The sequence below is a fragment of the Thrips palmi genome, unplaced genomic scaffold (genome assembly GCF_012932325.1).
Source record: "Thrips palmi isolate BJ-2018 unplaced genomic scaffold, TpBJ-2018v1 HiC_scaffold_8, whole genome shotgun sequence".
NCBI lineage: Eukaryota > Metazoa > Arthropoda > Insecta > Thysanoptera > Thripidae > Thrips > Thrips palmi.
Window position 1 is genome coordinate 1,098,231 of NW_023144635.1, and position 20,969 is coordinate 1,119,199.

Sequence of the window (20,969 nt, forward strand, 5' to 3'; positions counted from 1 at the left end):
GGAAGGGAACGTGCGGAAGCAGGAAGGAAAAGGCAGGCATACAGTGAGATGAGTAAGCCAAGCGATAGAAAGCACCCTGCACCTGATGGAGCGACACACACACACACGCAGTCACACTCAACTCCTGCCCCCTACAGCAAGCCCTCAGCGCGTGCGCCGAAGGCGTACCTAGCACATCCCCTCCCCCCTCCCCCCTCCTTTCCCCCAGCTTAAATTGTAAATAAAATCCCTCATTCCTTCTATTAAAATCTGGAAACTAAAAACGCACACACACTCTCTCTCTCTCTCTAAATCAAGATACAAATTGTGGGTTTTCCTTTATTGCAAAGGAAATACATTAGGAGGGAATCACTAAAAACACACATTACAAAAATTCTTTTTTTAAAAATAGGATAAGAAAACCATGGTAAAGAAAGAAACAGCATTTGCATTGTGCCATCCATGCATGAGTTCAACCCATTCATCAGATTTAACTAAAACTTTGATTCATTTGTTTTCAATCTAGAATTATAATAGAAAACTAGCCCGAGATTATCTCACCTTTTGAACATGATTTCTTCTTCAAGAAAAGAGCTTCCTATTGTATAAACTTAATTTTTTTCAGTTGTCAAACTTATTTGTTTAAAACCCTGTACAAACATTAGTTATAGTGACCAAGAGATTGGCATTTTCTAGTTGTGTATCACTTGCACCAAGGCTAGGGCCATAGAAGATCACACATTCATACTGTCATTTGTTGAGAGAAAATGACACACACAATGTACCTTTGGGCCAAAAACCTGGATACCACAAACAATTCACATATGAAGAAAATCTAGTGTGGAAAGGAAGAATGAATTCTCACTCCACAAACACACACACATACACACACACGCACGCACACATCTAAGTTGCAAAGATGGGCCTGTATATTAATTTTTGGAATGAATGTAAACTGTGAAAAGAACAATAAAATTGAAAAAAAAGAATAGAATGCAGCTGATGGTCGATACAATTCAGCACATTCAAAAATGTTTGTGCTGCATATTTCTAATAGAGAAAGGAACAATTACTGACTAACAGGAAAGTGAAAATGAATTTATGTTTCAATGGTTCTTTAAAATTCTATGTTGAAGTGAGAACTTGCTGGTCATCACAGGCGTCATTAGCTTCACTTGGAGGTGCATATCTAACTGTCTTGAAGCCTGTAAAAAAAAAGACAAAGAGATAAAAAACAGTATTTTAGTTGGCATTTTTAGTGTCCCACACACAATCAAAACAATTATATGCTTCATGGCACATAAGAATAAAATAGGTAGAAGCCAGGTTCAAAATCGCAGGTCCCAACGCATGATTTCAAGAAATTAATAACCACACACCAACCATAAGCGAAAGTACACTACTGAAACATGCAAGTTTATTGCTGGTATGGCTTCAACCACTTTCCTATGATTACGAGAAATACATGCTTATCTGTGGAACAAAAAGATAAACAAAATGTATTGGGTCGCGTTTTAAACAAGGACAAGTAAGCATGCACAATTCTATCAATATTAACTAACTGCTAACTAATGTTGTTCTCACATGCACTGTTTGTACATAATGCAATTTTTTCTCCATACTGTAAATTTATAACAACATAAGTCTGATGGATCTACAAAGCACACTAAACACCTACTTTACCAAACAAGCTCAGCAACTGTCACCATCAAATAAAATAGGTAGTAAAAACAGTAATATCAACATGCTATGTCATGAGCACACGGGTCGATCTTCACAAACCTCTCTAACTGCTCAGCATTATTGGCACGGGGCATATTGCTCACACTACTCTCTGAAAGAAAGTGCAAGAAGCAATATAACAGTTTGAAATCATAGAATGCTGCTTTCTCATCACCTAAGTATGGATAAGGCAAAATTTCATGCAAAAACCAGACAGAATTTAAAATTTTTGCAAGAACAGGTTAGAGAGGTGAAAAATTAAATTCTTGTCGAAGAAAGCTAATATTAACAAAAATGTGTGATACCTGTAAAATTTGGTATCAATATAATCTATGGACAAAACTGATGCAGATACAGGTCAGGAAACACTATGTTCTACTAGGCTTGATAAGGTTCACTATTAAGAAACTTTAGCCTCTTTCAACATGGGAAAACAAGAACACATGTGCATTATAAGTCCAGCCCGGTCCAGCCCCTCATAATACAGAATTTTCAATTTCAAGATTTCTCAAGAAAGAGACCTTCTCCATGTACCCATAGATAAGTCAGTTAGAATGTGTTAGAATTGTTCACCACTATCACCCACATTGTTTAGTACCGCCAAAGATAGTAAGATCCATGTACGCAGTAAATCAGACCTCTAATACCCATTCATTTAATTCTTTGTTTGCTGTATCAATGATTCAGACATACTCAAGTTGAGACAAAAAATAAAAAAATAAAATAAAAATTCTTTACAGAAAAAAAAAAGTTGAAATACCTTTTCCTCCTGCAGGAGATGATGGTAACTTCGCAAGGTGAAGCTGAATACCAGCATGAAGAAGAGCAAAGACAACGGACAACCCACCAAATATTCCAAACATGACTGCACCAGAATAGGCATAGAATACTGCACCTCCAATGAAACTTCCCAAAGAAACTCCTAGAAGAAAAACACAAGAATTTTCAAATTTTAATAATCATCAGAATTTTTATAAGGCAAGAGACTTAATTCACAACTTACCAATTCCTTCAAAAACAGCTCCTACAAGGCCCTGAACAGTTGCTTCAGTTCCTGGGGCTGACAAAATACTTGCATATGATGCCATTGTAGAATAGAAAAGACCAAATGTGACACCTTGTAAAAGTTCAATAGGAAGGCACAGCCAAGGATTTGATAAAACGGAGTATAGGATAAATCGAATGCCAAAAGAAAGTAAAACCAAAGTCATCACATGAACATGACCCAGTCGTTTAATAATCCAGCCTGAAAGAAATGAGATTCATACCAAAATGAGGATAGAATCTACGCTGTTAGCAAAATGTGAAGACTGCTAATCACAACAAAATCTAACCTGATAGGAAAAAGAAAGGAAGTTCACCACCAAAACATTGAACACCAGCAGCTAAACCTTCTAAGGCTTTGATCCAGTCTCTATCAATTCCGGCTAAATCTTCAAGATGCCTGCAACGGAAAAATAAAATTGGCTAGTACAGGTTTAGAACTGGGACACCATTATTAATAATTTTTTAAATTAAAGGTCTTACCAAAACAGAAATTGCCAAAGAATTCCTGTATTAATACCAACAATTATACACCAAGCAATGAAAACCAGGATTCGTGCTTCAGAAAACATCAAACCAACATCGCGCAGAATATTCCTCGATATGTGTGTTTGAGTATACTGTAAATTAAGTGATGAGATAAATTATAAACCAAAAGAAACTTCATAAACAGACTTGTCATGTTGTCAGCCTGAAGCTTAGAAATGAGGGCTAATTTAAGTTAACTTACCTTCAGCTGGTAGGAGACCACAATGCTTAGAAAAACATTGAAAATAACAAAATAGAATGCTATGGTGTAGTCTTTCTTAAATTGTGTTTTGCTAAGCTCATCAACAACAAAACCAGCTATGACAGTAAAAAGACCCCATCCAACAGCTCCCCACAACCTTTGTTGGCCAAAGTGATTTGGTTTATCACCTGGAAAAGAAGAACAAAAGATTAAGGATAAAAATACTCAAACCAGAAAATTATTTAATAATTGGGTTAAATTAAATCCATAGCAAGATGGAAGATTGAATGATGTCTCTTTACCCAACATGCCAAAGCAAATGGCATCTCCAACACTGCCAACCACAGCCATGCTACTCCAGGCCACAATTAAGAGAAAGAAGAAAAGCCAGAATTGATAAGACATAGCTGGGCTGTAGTTTTCATCAGCAGGTCTTGTTATCAGATCCATGACAGCAGAATTGTCACAAACAGCATTGCAGTTAAGTTTTTGTAAAGCTGTGTTGCAATATGGGATGACAGGTGTCTTATCAGGCATTATTGCATTATGTACTTTTAAAAAAGTGCAATTTCCGACCTGTTTAATGTAAGTTTGTAGAGTTAATTTGATGTGCATTATTAGTACAGAACAAGGTAGAGTTATAGAGGTGAGACAGCTATGACATTACCCTTTCATGATGGGCCAAGGGCAACTCTACGGTCATCTGAAGAACGCTTGGGGCAATTGACATGTTCAGGAAACCAGCAGCTATTTCTTTTGAGAAATTCCCAGGAGCAGCACAATACTGCCGGTAATTCCAATCTTTACACAGGTCCTGATAAAAGCTACTATTGAGACCAATATCACATTCAACCTGTGAACAAAATAACCTTGTAGTTTTTGATCTAAGAGCTACAGACTTCAGAAGTAAAACATGTTCTTTCTTACATGACATAAAACTGTTCCATTGCGTTGTGATTCTTTGGCTACACGGTCAGTAGCACTTGGGTCAAAAGGATTACACATCACAAGATTTGTTTCTTGATGGCAATGAAGTTCAACAGGGTTTTTCGTTGGTACTTCTGGGACAAACTGGATGGTGAATAGAGCAATAGCTGAAAGAAGCTGCAATAAATAGATGTGAAAAAGGTTACAAGTCAGTGTAATAACTCTATCAACATCGGCAGGTACTAGATTGCCTTACCTGAAATAGCAAAAATAGTGGTTTCTGTTGTTTAAAATAATCAGCGACAGCTCCAAACAGTGGTTTTGAGAGCATTCCAAAGATTGGCAATACAGCGTATATTGTTCCAACAACAAATGACGAGAACCCTAGTTGCCTAGCATACACTGGTAAAAAGGGTACAATGGGTGCAGATCCAGCATTGAAGAGGAAATAATGCGCCTTCATAGGCAGAAGACTTTTGTCAACGGAACACGCCATGCTGCCCTTGAAGTCCTATTACTGTGTGCGAAATGTATTACCTGCAACAAATGGATTATCCAGGTCAAAGTCCGTTTCAAACAAAATCTTTCTACTAACAATTTACCGTTAAGATAAGTAGTTAACTGTCAGTAGAAAAAAAGCAGAAAGCAATTGGAACACTTAGTAAACACAAACTGACACTGACACTGGCACCTACATTTAGATAAGTCAAGGTGCATTTGGCCAGAGTGCAAGCATGGGAAGGAATGGGTAGGTGAAAGATTTAAGATGATGTCAGTACAGCACACTGAAGAATTCTTGATAGTGGCAAAATGCTGAGGTGCCAGACAATAATGAGCAAGGTTTATCAAACATCAAAATCAAAACAAATAATAGGAAAAATATTAGTGATAGAGGGTAGAGGTCCATCAGACTGCGTTAGTGCACAGGGCAAACTGAACTGCTCCTCAGAAAAACAGCAAGAATTTGTGTCGCTGGTCACTTACTTCACAGAATGAACTTCAATCAGAAAGCATTAACCAAACTATGGCATTTCTTCGCTAATCGGTGACCGAAGCCGGAGCCATGAAATAAGGGGAGGCAAGATTTGTAGTGGGTGTGTGGGCAGTGTGGTGGTGTGGTAGTGTGAGTGAGTCGCTACTCTTCCCACTCTTCCGGCACAAAATTACCAGCTATATATTGACATGAATGTAGTACTTCAGTAGAATTGATATGTTAAAGTAAATAGTGAATTCTTTAGAAATATATTTGTACTCACGATTTATGCATTTAAAAGATCAGCGCTTTGACAAATACCATTAACATTTTATTGTTATAAGTTAGAATCATGACGTGCTGACAACTTTCCCATTTAACAATTTCAGAAACTAAACAACGAACATAACGACAAAGAAAGGGTAAACCGAACGGTGTCTATGAGTATTAAGTCTGTTAAGTGATGAGAAATAATTTTATGTTGTTTTCTCTTTGAACCTCGTGCTAAAAAGAGAAGTTATTTTTCTGTTGCGCTTGCATAACCTGCATATACAAGTTACTAGTGCTGTCTGATGTCTGCTAGAGCTGTCTGCTTGTATTCTTCCTTGCACCCTGGGTTGAACTGGTTTTACCTTTATGACAGCGAAAACAGCGTCATAAGCATTTGACCGACCTTTCCAATATGTTGCGAGTTCTTTTTCGACAGTATCTTAAACCGTCTGAAAGTGTTTTTATGAGCAATGTACCTGTGAGGAACAAACATATATCCCGCACCCCTGTGCCTGACACTTCGAAGCTGATTCCTCTTTTGGACGAAACTCAACTATTTGTGCCAGTTGTGCACCGGCGACATGAAGTGCCGCTCCGGAAAGTGAATGGACCTGGTCGCAAGCTTAGGTCAAGGCACTATGTGTACGACCAAATCGTTCCTGGGACGGTGCCCATGCCCGACGTAGAGGTTATTTTGGTTCAAGATGTACCCGGGAAGGGGGTGAAAGGCACCAAACTCAACATACCTGGTGACAAGGCTTACGCCGAGTTTCTTATTCCTCAATATGCTGTTTATGCCAGTCCCGAGAATGAGCTCAAGTACGCAGCGGAAATTAAGGAGGTTGCAAACAATGCTCAGTTCAGCACCCTCTCCGCTCAGAAAACTGCTCTTTGCATATCACAGCATACTGCATTCTTCTTTATGAATATGAAAAACCCATGGACGGTAAGTGTTGTTTATATTCAATTGTGTCAAGTGTCTTTCCTTACTGTCAGTTTCTATCTGAATTTTAACCGTTTTTCTAGATTGAGAAGTGGCATGCACGAGTCGCATTTCGACAGGCAGGAATAGTAGTGCCAGAAGATTGCATTGAACTTCCAAAACAACCAATTTCTGGTCCTGATCCTGACAAGCAAGGCAAGCATTTCATTGCTTACATCACCATCAACGGCAAAGAAAGAGCACCAATTCTGTGCAGAATTAATCACTTTATAAATGATGAAGATCAGAAGATAGCTGTGCCTCCTAGATTTACCCCTCCATTTGATCCTGTATTTGAAGAAGATAGAGCTCAAGTCGATGCATTTATTCACAACCGTAGTGAAATTCAGCGTTTCAATATATAGAACTGAACTGGTGTAGAATAAATGTTTTATTTGAGTCACATTTGTAAAGGCATTCTTTAATTATTCCTTTATTTTACAAACATTAGGAACACAGTTTGGATTTCTATGTTTTACTTACAAGAAACAGAAACAAGTATGACTGCTCACAAAAATGAGAAAAAGCTACTTCTATGATAAGGAAGTGAGGGAGAGGAAATGAAAACACCAGTATGGATTAAGAGATACAAGCTGGAATGATCTTATGTGGGGATAAGTATTTGTTACAAGACAATCTAGTTAAGCATAGTGTGACGATCGTAAATGTTTCTTCTTTGCTCTCGTACCTGCCTCTTCCACTTGTCTTGTTGATGGCCTACTCTATTAAGAACATTCGAACGAACTCCCATGGCATGAGACACTCCTTCACCACCAGATAAATCTTCCTGCAATTGTCAGAGGAACAAAATGAGTACATTTAAAAAATCAAGACTGCCAACAGTGGCTGAGTGTGTGACAAACATACCTCATTTGTGTGCTCAGTGTAGCTGCTCTGAGCTCGTTTATTTAATAAGGGGTCAAGGCAGATAAGGAAAAGCATGTAAACCACGAGGAGGCTGATTATCCAAATCACAATTATAACAACCACCTGAAAATTGCAGCAAATTATTAAGATACAGCAAAAAGGGAGACAAGAACATAATACATCAAAGATGCCACATAATTGCTGTCAATCCAATGCTGAGGTCTCACCTTAATAATTGCTGTATTTCTATTTTCATACTTGCAGTCACACCGCACACAAAATGCTGCTGCTTTCTCCTCCTTCAAGGAAATTTGGGGTAAAATCACATTTTCACAGTTACTGAAACAAAATAAATTAACAAATTAATGGTTTGACCCAATAAAATTGACTCATTTCCAAAATTGCATGAAATGAAACATGTCGTACCATAGGTTAGGGGGAACATCTTTAATATAGGGGGGTGGATGTGTTACATTTGGCAGCGCAAGGTGTGGGCAAAGACATATACACCGATTATCGTTAAAATTCTGAGACTGGGCCTGAAAAACAGGAAAGAAGAGCAATTAAATAAAAATATTGTTTTAGAAAACACTTAAGACAATAACCTACGGACTGTCAAACCACAAATAGTTTCCCAGGGGAAAACTATAACAGAGCAAATACTTCGAAACTAAAACTATGAATTAAGTGTTATGATAAAAAGTGGAAAAAGCTAAGTTGTTGCATAACAATCGGTCTTACCGAGACGTTTGCTCCGATAAATATGACGGAGACAAGAAAAGCGACTGCTGTGAGCCCCATGATGAGACTGTTTCCTTGCCACAGGTGATGAACTGAATATGAAATATTTTTACATCACACCATCTGTCACCTGGTTCTTTGATTGGGTCATTAGCAAGCCCAAAACTTCCCCAAAGACAAGGGCCTAAAAGCTCTGATGTTGTGTTGTCATTGACGTAGACTTCTTGTTGTTGTTGTATGTCAACTTAGCCAACTAAAGAAACGAAAACATCCGCATGTACATACTACGGCTAATTTGTTTGTTGCTATATTCATTGATTATTTTTCATCTTCATTCATAAAGAGGTAAACCCCACTGAACTAAAATATGATGATTAGAACATAACCAAAATTTCTATCGGTGGAATATTATTGTTTGTTTTCGTGCTTAGGTTGGTGGCTGTTGTATTTCGCCGTCTGTTTTGTTTTTTGGTTATGTGCGTACTCTATGCGTGTTTTGACATTTCACTTCTGTGTTTTTAGAATTTTGCTGTTTGGTGTTAAGCTAGACGCTGACACTGACAATGGAAATTTCAGGTAAGAAAGTTGAAGGTCACTTATAACATCAAAAGATTCACTCATTTTATGAACTTTGTGTATTATTTTGATATCTCCATCTTTTCTCCCTTTCAGAATCGAACCAAAGCACTGCGAACGATTTGCCTGTAGTTGATGTTCTATCTCCAAATGAGGCAGTAGATTATGGGGAGAGAAGTCTCAAACCTAGCACTGTAGGTAGAGTTAGAAGAAAGAGACGGCCCTTTTCCCCAGAACCAAATAGAAGTCCGCATAAAATTTCAATGAGGGTCAAAGTAAAGAAAAAGCAATCTGTTCAGTATGACAAAAATCATTGTACTGAGAAGTCACCAGAAAACTCATTTGCATGTGACAAATGTGGCTCAACAAGTGTAGTCGACCCATCTCGTTGTCGCTTGCCGATTGACCAGAACAAAAAGACACAATCTGCCAGAAAGAAAGTGGACCCATCAACCAACAGAATATTAAGCCTTTGTAATGCTTGTGGCCTTGCTTTTTCTCGCCCTCCAAAGGAGAACAAAGTGAGTGGGGCTTAAAATTTTGTACCAAACAATGTTTACAGATAGAAGTTAGTCTGAACAACTTTTATTTTGTGACAGGCATCAATTTCCATCGAAGATCGTGCTATGTTTTTAAGAGAGGCAGAAGCTTTCGCTAAATCCATTGCTGAAAAAGTGGGGAAGCCAGCTGCTGAAAGACTGTTTTGTCCCGCATACAAGACCAAACCTTGTGGCTGTATTCAGACATATTTATCATCTACAGGTAGCCTTATCGTTTTTAAGATCAAATACCTGTTATCTGTCGTAATTTACTTAAATAATGTGGTTTTCTTTTTTTTTTTAGGTGAAGATGAAAGCAGTTTAGAAAGTAGAGTTGAATATTTGTTGCAATTTTTCAATACTGCTTGCGATTTAAATAGAAGAAAAAATTTGTTTCCAGAATATGTGAGATATTGCTCCTATCTATTGATTCTGTATTATGCAGTTGCAAATGCTTATTTCTGTACATTCGGTGTTTGAAATCCTTGTGCAGGATTCAGAGCAGAGGAGTAAAGAAGACACCAGCATCAACCCAACTGAACGGAAACATCGTCAAAAAGAATATGAACATTTTATTTTGGATACAAGACAAGCCCTAAGAGAAAATCTGCGGTTGTGTGAACGAGCTTGCCAGCGAATTCTTCTTTATTCAAATAATTTCCTTCATAAAAGACTTAAATCAACACCTAATCAGTAATAACTATTATGATGATTCTCTGAATTGACCTAAATTCATCAATACCTTTTTTATCTTGTCATTTTTCCTTTACAGATGCTCAAGAGTATCAAGGCAGCTTGGACGTAACTGTTTGGGTCTACTAAAGCCTATAAATGAGCTGGGTTCAATCATGTGCTGTTCAGACAAATGTTCACGCATTGCATTGACCCATTCCGCCCTGTTAGAAGAATGGCGGAAGCAAGCAACTCTAGGACAACGACAGGCAAGACGAGTTCTGGCAGAAATGCTAACTCCTTCAGGTGGAACAAAAGCCAATTGTTACAAGTTCATTTCAATGGTGACAGGTAAAACTTGTACTTTTGCTCACCATTTGGTAAAAACGTACCATAATCTCTAATCAGAATTATGCTGATTTTCTATTCATAGGATGTGGACCTACCACAATCAGTTCTGTTAGTCACCAGATGCGAATTACTAAGGGAATCCGAGAACCACCAGAACATGGTCTGAAAAAGTGGCACCGGGAGAACCCTCGCAAGCCTACCAAATCCTTTACTGAAGAGGTTGAACAGAGTCAAACAGACCTAATTGCCTGCTTTGGTCAGACTCAGACTTCTGAACAAATGCAAGAGGATGACCCAAAACAGCAAGTATGTCGGCAACTAAGACATCAGGGCCGTTTCGGTTCTGCCCCGAGCCCGTACTCGAACTCAGTTTGACTCTTGGACTCAGTTGAACTCAGATCTGGGTTTGGCTTGGCCTCAGACCATCGGTGCTCAAACAGGATCTTGATCATGTCCTATATGTCAGCAAATACATTTCAGACACTTGAAACTATTTACCATACACTTTTTCAGTTCTTGATAATTATAAATTTTCTATGTTAAATTAGTTGGAGCAACAGCGGCAAGAACTAGAAGAGGCAAAGCGTCAGTTATATTTGAAGCAGCAAGAACTAGATCATTGTCGACAGATTATTGACCAACATTTTCATCAATCAAACAATGCAAGTAGCAATAATCTTTCTAAGGTAAATATTACAGAAAATATCCATTTTGATATGTATTCTGAAAAACTATGATTATATTTGGACTACATTTTTACAGGCTGATGCAATCAAGAATGCCTTAGGAGATATTGACAGTGACTCACAGTTTTTAAATCTTCCAATGGAAGCAACTGTGACCATGATGTCTGATTTGTCGCATGAGCAATCCGTCCAAATAATTGATTTGGTTCCTGGAACATATATCACCGTCCCTTCTAGCTTTGATACATCCAGCATTCTCACTGTAGCACCAGAATCAAAGGGAGTGGAGATAGAGTCAACAGAGAACATTGAGAATCACCAACCAGTTTACTCTGAAAATGATTTGCAGCTGCTCTCAGACTCTTGTAGTGCTGGTAGCTTGCTGATCCATTCTGAAAATGGTGTCCAAACTATTTTCAAAATTTCCTCTGGACAGGAAGAAGTTAATCCTATTGTTGAGAACAATCAATCCATGCCCACCGTGAATCAAGAGGTTTATGTATCAATGCCTTCGGTTTGTAATAATGGTAAGCACCAGGTACTCCCTTTCATCTCTTGCTGCCTTGTGGTCTTGCATTTTTTTAAATTATGGATGTATTGAAATCTTTGTTCCAGATGATAATCTTTTGAATCCACCTGAAAAAGTATCAAATGTTTCTGTAATCAGTACATGTGGGCTGCAACCATTACAATCCCATTCTTCCTTAAATAGTAGTAGTTTGTCGCTAGTTGTTCCACCAGAGGAAGCAGGGGACATTTCTCCATCCCAGCGGACGACAGTCATCACATTGAGCAATGCTGATTCTGAGAAATCAGTCTTTGGTGGGAAGAAACCTGATGCTGTCCTACAAGAGCCCATTGACATGTTGAAAAACGTTGGAAGTGAACACTGTGTGCAGGACTTGGATCCTACCAACTCTTTGCCCAGTGTGATTTTACTTACATCACAGTGCCAGTCTGATGGCAATACTTTGGACTCTCTTGAGGGATTGTTAGAATAAAGCACTGCAGCTTTTACATTGTTTGGCTAGCTCATTTCAAGCCATCTTCGGTCAGCAACCTTCAAGTACTGTGTGTTCATGGTGGAGATTCAGGACAAATAAAAGATGACACAATGCTTATTTTACAAATGTACCTATTATTCAATTCTCTTACAATAAGAAGCCAAATTCAAATGTCAATATTTGAAGCTGTCATTCAAAATTTAAGAGAAGCATGCTTTATGTATACTGCATGTCTAAGATTTGGATTAGATATAATGCAAGGTTGGGATACACAAGAGCAGTCACTTCACCATAATATAAATATCACTAGAAACATAAAATATGGAGAGAAGGGCCAAACGGAACATCAGAGCAAATTTGAGAACATTAACATGGTGTAGCATAGAACAGATTAAAATCAAACATGCACACACCAACCTTTTCAAGCCAATTGCTCACCTCTCAAAGAGCGTTAGACATATGCTACAGCATCTTATAACAAATCAAACAACCATACGAATTATACATGGTTTATAGACCTCTAACTGTACATAACACCAACATTACAGAAATTTAAAGAGAAAACTAATAAGCAAGACTTAACAAACACCAACAGGTCATGCAGGTTTTAAGAAATTCCATAATTTTAGGTGCAATTAGGCAAGAGATGATCACTGATCTCTTGATGGGAGACAAATTTCACCAAACATATTTGAACAGATCAAAACCTAGGAATAATTAAGTCTCCAGAAGAAAAACAACTGAATCTTACTCAGAGCAACAGAAGTATGAAATAGTCTTGACAACCCAGCATATGTGAAAATTACAAAGAAAATGTTAATCGACATGCAGTGAGTAGTCTCCAGTCCCACTGAAATTCTTTACACAAATAATATGAAGAAGAAAAAAAAAGGTTACTGACAAAATCTGGGGAAGTGTTCTCTGCATTTTCTTGTTTATCACCAAAGCAAAATAAACACATTCATTAGAAATCAAGAGAATTTCACAATAGCAAATTAAACTTAACTTACAATCAAGGATTCATTCCTTGTTTTTTTTTTTTACTGTAAAGTAAAAGGGATGGCTGGAAAATATGCTGAAGCCCCTTTGGTTTTTTTGCCCACACAATGAGAAGTAAATAAAAAGTATTAAAAGTGAAAGTTCTTACCTCCATAAATTTGATTGAGGTAAAGTACAGGTATTCAACTAGGGGAAACAAAACTTATTACCAGAAATTATCTCCAAGTATCACATATTAACAAATAAAAACAATCTCAGAACAATAAACCTACAGGCATTGTTATATTGCATTGTGGATAACCACCTATCCAGTAGGATATTCAGAAGACATCACAGCACTGCAGAGGCATACTAGCTTGCAGGTCTTCCTCATATAATACATGGCCTCACAAAACAATTTGAAAGGGATATTTACAAATATGTTCATGATAAGAACTTGTAGCAAATGGACTGGAATTCATATCTGATAAAATATAAAAGATGTTCAGATTGTTCATAAAAGGAAAAGATAAACTTCAATTTACCTAAAAATTTGTGAAAAGCTGCAATGTATTGAAAGAGTGACAAAAACATCAAAATAAAGTTTAAAAAGTTAAGGAAAAATTATTTCAAAAGAAAAACACTTTGGTTTATATTGTAAATTAAGCCATTTATAACAGGAAGAATTACTAAAAGTTCATGAAACCGAAGGAGGAAAAATAGAGTGACATGGCCTGAATTCCACACCAGTGACTGCATATTACAAATCAAAAATATCACTGTGCATAAAGCACTACGGCAGAGAGTTAATTTCCATAAACATACTAAAGTTATTGATTGAAAAAAAAAAAGAAGAGAAAAAAAAGGAACATGATGTGTACAAAATATCTCTTCCCTGGTCACCGTCTAATTCTTCCACAACTGTGCTTCAGTAAAATGTACGCACACATCTCACTTGAGGACAATGCCTTAATGATTTAGGTTTCTCTGTAGAGCTCTTCATCTGACCTGCAGGCAGATTAAATGTCATGAACCAATTTTGCAGCCATTCTGTGAAAAGGAAACGCACAATTAGAAATAGATGAGATGGACATACAGAGAATTTCACATAGATTCAAATTAGAACATAAACTACCTAGAATGTTAACAGCCACAGCCATCCTGCCTTGACCCACGGTTCTCGGAATTCAACTTAATCGGGTCAGGGAACTCAGGATACAGCTCAACTTCAGATTCTTGCTCCAATGCATTCTTGGCAATGGTCTGGAATGCTTGTTCCACATTCAACGCCTCCTTCGCACTAGTCTCAAAGTAGGGAATGTTGTTCTTGCTAAAGCACCACTGCTGAGCCCTCTTGGTGGATACCTGGCAAATTTATTGAAGATGATGCAAATTAATAAAACTACAACTACAAGCCATCACAATTCCGACAAGATGACGAAAACAAAAATAAAAGCATTACCACTCTGCTCTCCATGTCACACTTGTTGCCAAGCACAACAAATGGGAAGTTCTCTGGGTCTCTTGGAGACGCTTGGATAAGGAACTCGTCTCGCCAGCTATCCAAAGCTTTAAATGTGTTGGGTGCAGTTACATCGAAAACTAACACACAGCAATCTGCTCCTCGATAGAAGGCAACACCCAGCGATTGAAACCTTTCTTGACCAGCAGTGTCCCAAATCTAATAAAAGAATAAATGAATGGGCAAATACAAAGAAATGAACCAGAATAACACAAGAGGAATGAGAAAGTCCATGATTTTAACAGAACTTACTTGCATTGTCACCACTCTGTCACCAACCATAACTTCTTTGGTGAGAAAATCAGCTCCAATGGTGGCCTTGTACTGGTTAGAGAACTTCTTGTTGACATACTGGTTCATAAGGGATGTCTTACCAACTCCAGAATTGCCAAGAATGATCACTTTCAGGAGTACCTTTTTCCTTGAAGCCATTTTAGATCGTTAAAAGCCTGAAAGAAATTAAATGGAAAAATTTCAGAGAACGAAGAGAATGAACGCCCATAAGAAATAAGAGGCCATTCTGCAATTCAGCATAACACATCAAGAAAAATTATTAATTGGTTTGGAACTTGACAGGGACGACAGTCATGGTTAAAATAACAATGAAAAGATAAGTAAATAGGCAACCTGACACCAACTGTCACCAAGTACAAAAGTACAGGCGTGACAACAGGCGTTAAGAGATAAGGTATGCGCAACACAGAACGGCACAAGCCCCTCGGCAACATGCACTGCACAAAGACAAAGGCACTAGAACACTAGAATGACGCGATGTATCGACGTCCCCCCTCGATAAACAAAGCACAAGGCACAATGTAGGTTATACTGACAGACCGAGCACTAGAAAAACAACGTTTCCAGTTTCACAGTGTGAAAGGGGCAATTCGGCAGTGGAGGACTGACGCACGTCGGAAAATGGAAACATTCGCCTAAATCCAATATGTCTTCGTAATGATAATGATTAAGCGGAAGGCGGAAGTCAAAACATATCAGACAGTCAAAGGCTGTCCCACAACAAGTGCAAGCTCCTAGGGTAAGCCAAAATGCAAGATTGCACTTGAAAGCCACAGAATAGAAGAGGGCTCATAAAATGAGTCACCACTCAGATCGAATAGAAATGAGTCGCGATTAAAAGAATCGACACAAATATCAGATTCTTCCCTACTTGACAACAACGTAATACCCGTTATGTTTGCGATGCGACCACAAAACTTGAATACCGAAACGAATTCATCCGTTCCGAATGCCACAAAATACCTTGACGGCAGGAAAAACAAGTCGATAACAGTGGGAGCAGGAACAATGGTCCACAAATTGCCAAAGAGAATCGTTCTGAGTTCAGTTCTCAAAATGCAGTGCAGCCTTCTCTTTGAGTCATCACGAGCACACTTGATTCCTTTCTTCACCAGACAAAACACGCGCTGTTGCACAGGAGACCTGCTGCACGGCCAGGGTTTTCCATCAAATTTCTGTTTTATTATGTTTTGATTGGTATTAACCGAGATTCAGCCCCTTCAAGAGCCAACTTAAACAAGAAAAGTATACTTCTTCATAATAAGGCGTACACTTTAGCCCAATAATTGCCGCAATGACTGCTTGCTGGCAAAGATCTTCGGGGCTGTGAATTTTGGCGGCAAATACAAAAGCTTTCCTGGCCGCCTTCCTCAAGACTTGATTGTAAAAGTTTGAGCAAAGGGAGCAAAGTAAGTTCAATTGAAAGAGAAAGAAAATAACATTTTTTTCTAGTTCTTTTCCCTTTCCTCTTTCCCCCTCCCCCAAAAAATGATGTATTTCAGTTCGCTCAGAAATTAAACAAGACGTATGGGAAAAGTAACAGTCCCACCTTTACGTGTCGCCAACGCCATCCGCTTGCTGGCTAACTTTCAGTTTTAAATACAACGTCAACCTATTTTGATATGTTGGTTCGTCCCTCAGTCTCCTCACGCAGCGTTATATTTTCGAAATGACAAGTCACCATCATTATCAGCACTGTTAGGCCTCAGCAGACCTAGCGTTCGAGTAAGCAGCTATAACACCAGGTCTCAAAAAAACAAGAAAGCGCTTGTAGCAGTGCACACGCACAGCAAGGGAGAATACACGTGCAACACGAATAAAGTGAAATTGAAATCGTGCTGGGAATAACAGCTGTGCTTGGCCCGGGGTAGCCCGGGGGAAAGGAGGGGGAAGGGGTCTCGAGGTCTTCCCGTCCCTGGTCTTCCCCCCATCCCAAGCATGCCGCGTGTGACAGTAACACAGTGGCGGGGAAGACATGAGCAGTGCGTGGAAGCGGACACAGGAGGGCAGAGGGTTGTCATCGCCAACTCCCGAGCATCGAGTCTGGGCTGGGGTCTCCCCCTCCCCTCCCCTTCATCCTCCCGACCCTCGGTCCGTCCTTCTCCTTTCACGTCGTTCTTTCCACCCAAACAAAGCAACGGCACTTTTCCGGGGAGCTGCGCGCGCCGGGGTGGTAGGCAACCCAACTGTCGCCGAGCCCAGCCTTGTCACCAGCCTACTCGGCGCTCGGCCTGGCTCTGCCAGGCTCAGCTTTGTAGCACAGTAGGGGGCGCAGAAATTTTGAAAAGTGGGGAGGGGTGTCAAGCGAAGCTTTTTGCCCTCCTCCAGGTGGAATATATCGCAATTTGCATACCTCCCAGGCGAATGTCTAAAGAGGGGATTTCGTAGATCTTGCCGCGTTGCGTATGGGGCGTGTGTTGCTTTGCGTGCGGCAGGCATTAGGGGGATGAGCAGGGGGAGGGGGGGGATTCCCCACCCCCTAAACCGCCACTAGCTTGCTCGGCCCGAGGTTTGGCCGCGCTTGATTGATCGCGATCGCGGTCCCAGAAACAATACGTCTTGTGGCGACCATCAATTATCGTCCGACCGGGTCCGCAGCGGTCCGAAGCCGCCCCGGCAGAGCTGGCAGCACGCTGGAAGTCTGGCAGGCCGTTGGCGCCACCTCACGGCCGCCAGCCGAACTCCGATCGAAACACCGGAACAGCGCGCAGCACGGCAGCAGCGTTACGCGCGAGGCGTCGGATTCGAATCGAAATTGGAGCGTCCCGCGTCCCGGCGCGTCGTCCCGTCCGAAAGCCGAAAGGTGATTTAAGTGTCGGGATCCCGTCGGGATTCACGGGCAGCAGGGCGGGGCGGGGCGGGGCGTGCGGCCCACCAAATATACGACCCTGTAAAATACGGTTCTTTTTAGGGGAACCATAAAGATGTTGGTGTCATAATACGCGAGACGCATGTGTGTGGCTGCGCGCGACACCGCTCCATGACCGCACCGCGCGCCGCCCTGCGGTACAGCACGGCTCGGAGTTGCCTTTGTGGAAGGTGTGAGGGACACGTCATCGTTTCGGAGCGCTGCCAGATCGCTTCGCCACATTTCGGCCGCCCTTCGACTGCCTATATGCCTGCAGGCATGTGCGGTGCCGTTCAGCATAGCGCCTGTTCCTTGATTCTGAGATTCGTTTTCGTCGGTCGTGCTACGCCTCCACGAGAGCGAGAGAGGCAGAGCGACGAAAACGACTCGCGGAATCGGTGTCTGGCGCGATGTTTTCCCGCCGTGACGTGCGGTGGAGGGGAAGCAAGTCGCGCGGTAGAGGCACAGCCCTCTTCGAGTGCGGCGTAGTGTCACAGTGTCCAAGGCACTCGCTGGCCCGGAAGAGCACGCTGCACTTGCTGTGGGACGGTTGGAGAGAGTGCATTTTTTTCAGGAGCGCGAAAGGCTCCGTCCCTCGCGCCAATGTAAAATATGAGACTGCTGGTGCCGCGAGGGCGGGAGTTTGAGGAGGGCCCGATGCCGGTGACAGCCGTAGTAAACTTGTCACGGGCCGAACGGGCGGGGGGCAGTGGTTCACGGAACGCGTTTCCCTCCTGCAAACTGCAAAGTAGTGTCGCCAACTTGACGGTGCCGCCGTCAGTGTTGCGGCGTGGCGGCGTGGCGGGCCGACCGCTCATTTGGCACGGATTACTGCCAACTTGGCGGTTGGCAACATTGGCTGCGCGTCGCTGCGCGGGCGTCCGGAGTCCGGGCGGCCACCGACCGGCCGCCGACCGGCCGCCGCTGCGCTGACCACTCTTCCTCCCCCTCCCCGGGGCCCAATAAGGTTTGCGGTAACAGGGGTAGCAGAAAAAGGCGTTAAGAACCGCCTCCCACTCGGCGCGGCTCGACGCGGCGGCAGTGCGCCAGCTAGCAGTGTCGCCCCCTGGCGGCGGGAGCGGGAACCAAAAAGCGCGCGCAAAGTGCTCGCTGCCGTTCCATTTGCCGCCGTCCTGCCGCACAGTGGGCCAGAAGACCGGTGGAGGTGGACAACACTCTAGACGCGTTTTGAGCTCCAGAGTCGCTAAATGGGACTCGAACGGAACGTGTGACCGCACCAATGGATTGCTCTCCGAACGAGGAATCCATTATTGGTGGGGTCACACGTTCGGCTCGAGTCCCATTTAGCGACTTTGGAGCTCAAAACGCGTCTAGAGTGTTGTCCGCCTCCACCGGTCTTCTGGCCCACTGTGTGCCGGGCGGCGAGGCGGCGTCGCGGCGACGTATGATGACCACTCACTCGGCCCGCTTCCTCCCGCAGCACATCCGGCACACCCAGGACATCCAGGACATCCAGGACCATCAGCACCCAGGACATCCCAAGGGCCCCGCGAGTGTGGAAGCGTTGCCATCTGCAGGAGCTGCTGAAGTGCCTCGCCGTCCTCCGTCGCATCAAACACACGCACTGGGGAACCTTCCCGCCGCCGGCATAGAAGAGAGCTACGGCCTGCAGACTGACTGACTGATTCCGAGATTCGTTTCCGTCGCTCTGCCTCCCGCACACGCAGGGAACGCCCAACGCGAGTGCGAGAGAGACATAGCGACGAAAAGGACTCTCCGAATCAGTCGCAGGAGCTCGTCTCTTCGCTCCGTTTCGGTGCCGACCAACTTGTCGAGGCACGCCAGTCGGAGGCGAGCAGAACCCACGCACAGCAGTACGCTAACGCATCGGAGTGTATGTTGAAGCCGCTCCGAATAGATCCACCAGGACAGCGCGCACGCCGCACGTCGTGTTGTCCGTGCCGCCGGGGGAGGGGAGGGGGCGGAGAGGATAGTTGCACCGCACACAGCCAGCTAATTATTCTCCCTCCCAAAGCAATTTGTATTCGAGACTGTTTTTGGCGTTGGCGGGGTGTGGCGCAGTGTGCTGGCGGTGCGCATGGCAACGAGGGGGTCGAGGGGCGCCCCCGGTAATGGCTTAATTGTTGGTTACCGCCGCGGAGGACGAGAACCGCGAGAAGCAGAAGGCCGCGAAGCCGCGAAGCGAACACGCGGAATCAATCCAAGTGGCCGAGAAGGACCGCGATAACCGCCCGCAGCGTGGCGCCCTCCGCTATCGGATGTCAAACGGCCTCGCTTGGCGCGCTGCCCTCTCTCTCTCTCTCTCTCTCTCTCTCTCTCTCTCTCTCTCTCTCTCTCTCTCTCTCTCTCTCGCACTCATGGAGCGTTCACCAGGGGTGCGAGAGAGACAGAGCGGGCCAGGCTGCTGCACTCACTGCGCTCTTTGTCGCGCGGCCGGCCGTTCCGGGATGAGTAATGCCCCCGGTACCTGGCGACCTGGCGCTGCCCTGGCGCTGCCCTGGCGCAGCCCTGGTGGATGTGGATGGCGATCGCGCTGCAGGACCGCGGGCAGTGCCGTGCCGCCGTGCCGCCGTGCCGCTGGTGCCGCGCGCTGCAGACTCAAGCAATATTGGGGCGCGCCGCACGCTTCGCGGCCGTGGCGGGGCGGGGCGGGGGGGCGGGGCGGGGCGGGGCGGGGCGGGGCGGGGCGGGGCGGGGCGGGGCGGGGCGGGGCGGGGCGGGGCGTTCCCTGGGCGGCCGTTCAGGTCGGCCCTCACAAATCAACGCGGCGTCAGGCTTGCCGTGGCGGGGAGGCCTGGCCGGGCCGGGGCGGGGGGCGTCACGGACAGTCCAGGGCGGTCCAGGCCGGGCGTGGCGGCTCCATAAACCTCGCACAGTTTCGGGAGGGATCGGCGGCACCTCGCAATTAAATCATTCGTAGAAATTGGTGCGGTATCATCGCCGTGGCCACCGGGCAGCCACGGCAGGCAGCGGGGCGTGGCGCGCCGCGGGGAGGCGCAGCGGCGCACGCGGGGCACCGCCACCGCCGGGAGGCCGGGACTACAACAAGCAGGCCGGCATTGTGACGGGCTGGGCACACGGCGGAGCGGCTCGGCACGCCGTTTTACGAAGCCATAACGCGTTAACTTTACGACGGAAAACTTTAACCGCGCCTCCGAGTGCTCGTCTTCGCGGGGTGCCTCCACTGGCTCCTCGGGCTTCATGATGACAACACGCGCTGCCCGGGACGGCCAAATATCGAGTAAATCCGCGTTGGCTGGGTGGCGGCATGGAGGGGGCGCG

General features: G+C 43.6%; 5 protein-coding genes across 9 annotated transcripts; 2 read left to right on the forward strand and 3 right to left on the reverse strand.

Moving 5' to 3' along the window:
* Positions 1–304: 304 nt before the first annotated feature.
* Positions 305–5,730, reverse strand: LOC117653696 (major facilitator superfamily domain-containing protein 6). 4 transcript variants are annotated; one of them, XM_034399540.1, is made up of 11 exons: positions 5,387–5,540; positions 4,659–4,939; positions 4,403–4,579; positions 4,143–4,328; positions 3,778–4,051; positions 3,476–3,663; positions 3,229–3,365; positions 3,036–3,145; positions 2,705–2,947; positions 2,462–2,623; positions 305–1,184 (listed from the first exon to the last, which is right to left on the reverse strand). In XM_034399540.1, exons 2-11 carry the CDS (start codon positions 4,896–4,898, stop codon positions 1,105–1,107), a joined length of 1,797 nt encoding a protein of 598 aa, XP_034255431.1. In that variant the 5' UTR covers positions 4,899–4,939; positions 5,387–5,540; the 3' UTR covers positions 305–1,104. The 4 variants fall into 4 exon arrangements, with proteins under 4 accessions (XP_034255431.1, XP_034255430.1, XP_034255429.1 ...); XM_034399539.1 differs by lacking the exons at positions 305–1,184; positions 5,387–5,540 and adding exons at positions 1,211–1,813; positions 5,659–5,730; XM_034399538.1 differs by lacking the exons at positions 305–1,184; positions 5,387–5,540 and adding exons at positions 1,211–1,813; positions 5,098–5,319.
* Positions 5,731–5,847: 117 nt separating this feature from the next.
* LOC117653699 (39S ribosomal protein L9, mitochondrial) lies at positions 5,848–7,032 on the forward strand. Its single transcript, XM_034399542.1, has 2 exons — positions 5,848–6,591; positions 6,672–7,032. The coding sequence occupies exons 1-2, from the start codon at positions 6,058–6,060 to the stop codon at positions 6,990–6,992; spliced, it is 855 nt and encodes a 284-aa protein (XP_034255433.1). The 5' UTR covers positions 5,848–6,057; the 3' UTR covers positions 6,993–7,032.
* On the reverse strand, positions 7,028–8,479 carry LOC117653701 (uncharacterized protein CG1161). Its single transcript, XM_034399546.1, has 5 exons — positions 8,236–8,479; positions 7,921–8,033; positions 7,722–7,833; positions 7,495–7,617; positions 7,028–7,414 (listed from the first exon to the last, which is right to left on the reverse strand). The coding sequence occupies exons 1-5, from the start codon at positions 8,293–8,295 to the stop codon at positions 7,265–7,267; spliced, it is 558 nt and encodes a 185-aa protein (XP_034255437.1). The 5' UTR covers positions 8,296–8,479; the 3' UTR covers positions 7,028–7,264.
* A 174-nt stretch (positions 8,480–8,653) lies between these two features.
* On the forward strand, positions 8,654–12,081 carry LOC117653695. The gene is made up of 10 exons (XM_034399536.1): positions 8,654–8,811; positions 8,908–9,332; positions 9,411–9,573; positions 9,655–9,755; positions 9,844–10,043; positions 10,123–10,373; positions 10,456–10,679; positions 10,922–11,059; positions 11,136–11,586; positions 11,675–12,081. The coding sequence occupies exons 1-10, from the start codon at positions 8,799–8,801 to the stop codon at positions 12,058–12,060; spliced, it is 2,352 nt and encodes a 783-aa protein (XP_034255427.1). The 5' UTR covers positions 8,654–8,798; the 3' UTR covers positions 12,061–12,081.
* Positions 12,082–12,176: 95 nt separating this feature from the next.
* On the reverse strand, positions 12,177–15,961 carry LOC117653700 (ras-related protein Rab-7a). Of its 2 annotated transcripts, none has more exons than XM_034399544.1 (5): positions 15,821–15,961; positions 14,816–15,012; positions 14,504–14,722; positions 14,177–14,406; positions 12,177–14,049 (listed from the first exon to the last, which is right to left on the reverse strand). In XM_034399544.1, the coding sequence occupies exons 2-4, from the start codon at positions 14,993–14,995 to the stop codon at positions 14,185–14,187; spliced, it is 621 nt and encodes a 206-aa protein (XP_034255435.1). In that variant the 5' UTR covers positions 14,996–15,012; positions 15,821–15,961; the 3' UTR covers positions 12,177–14,049; positions 14,177–14,184. The 2 variants fall into 2 exon arrangements, with proteins under 2 accessions (XP_034255435.1, XP_034255434.1); XM_034399543.1 differs by having other exon boundaries at positions 12,177–14,091.
* Positions 15,962–20,969: the final 5,008 nt, after the last annotated feature.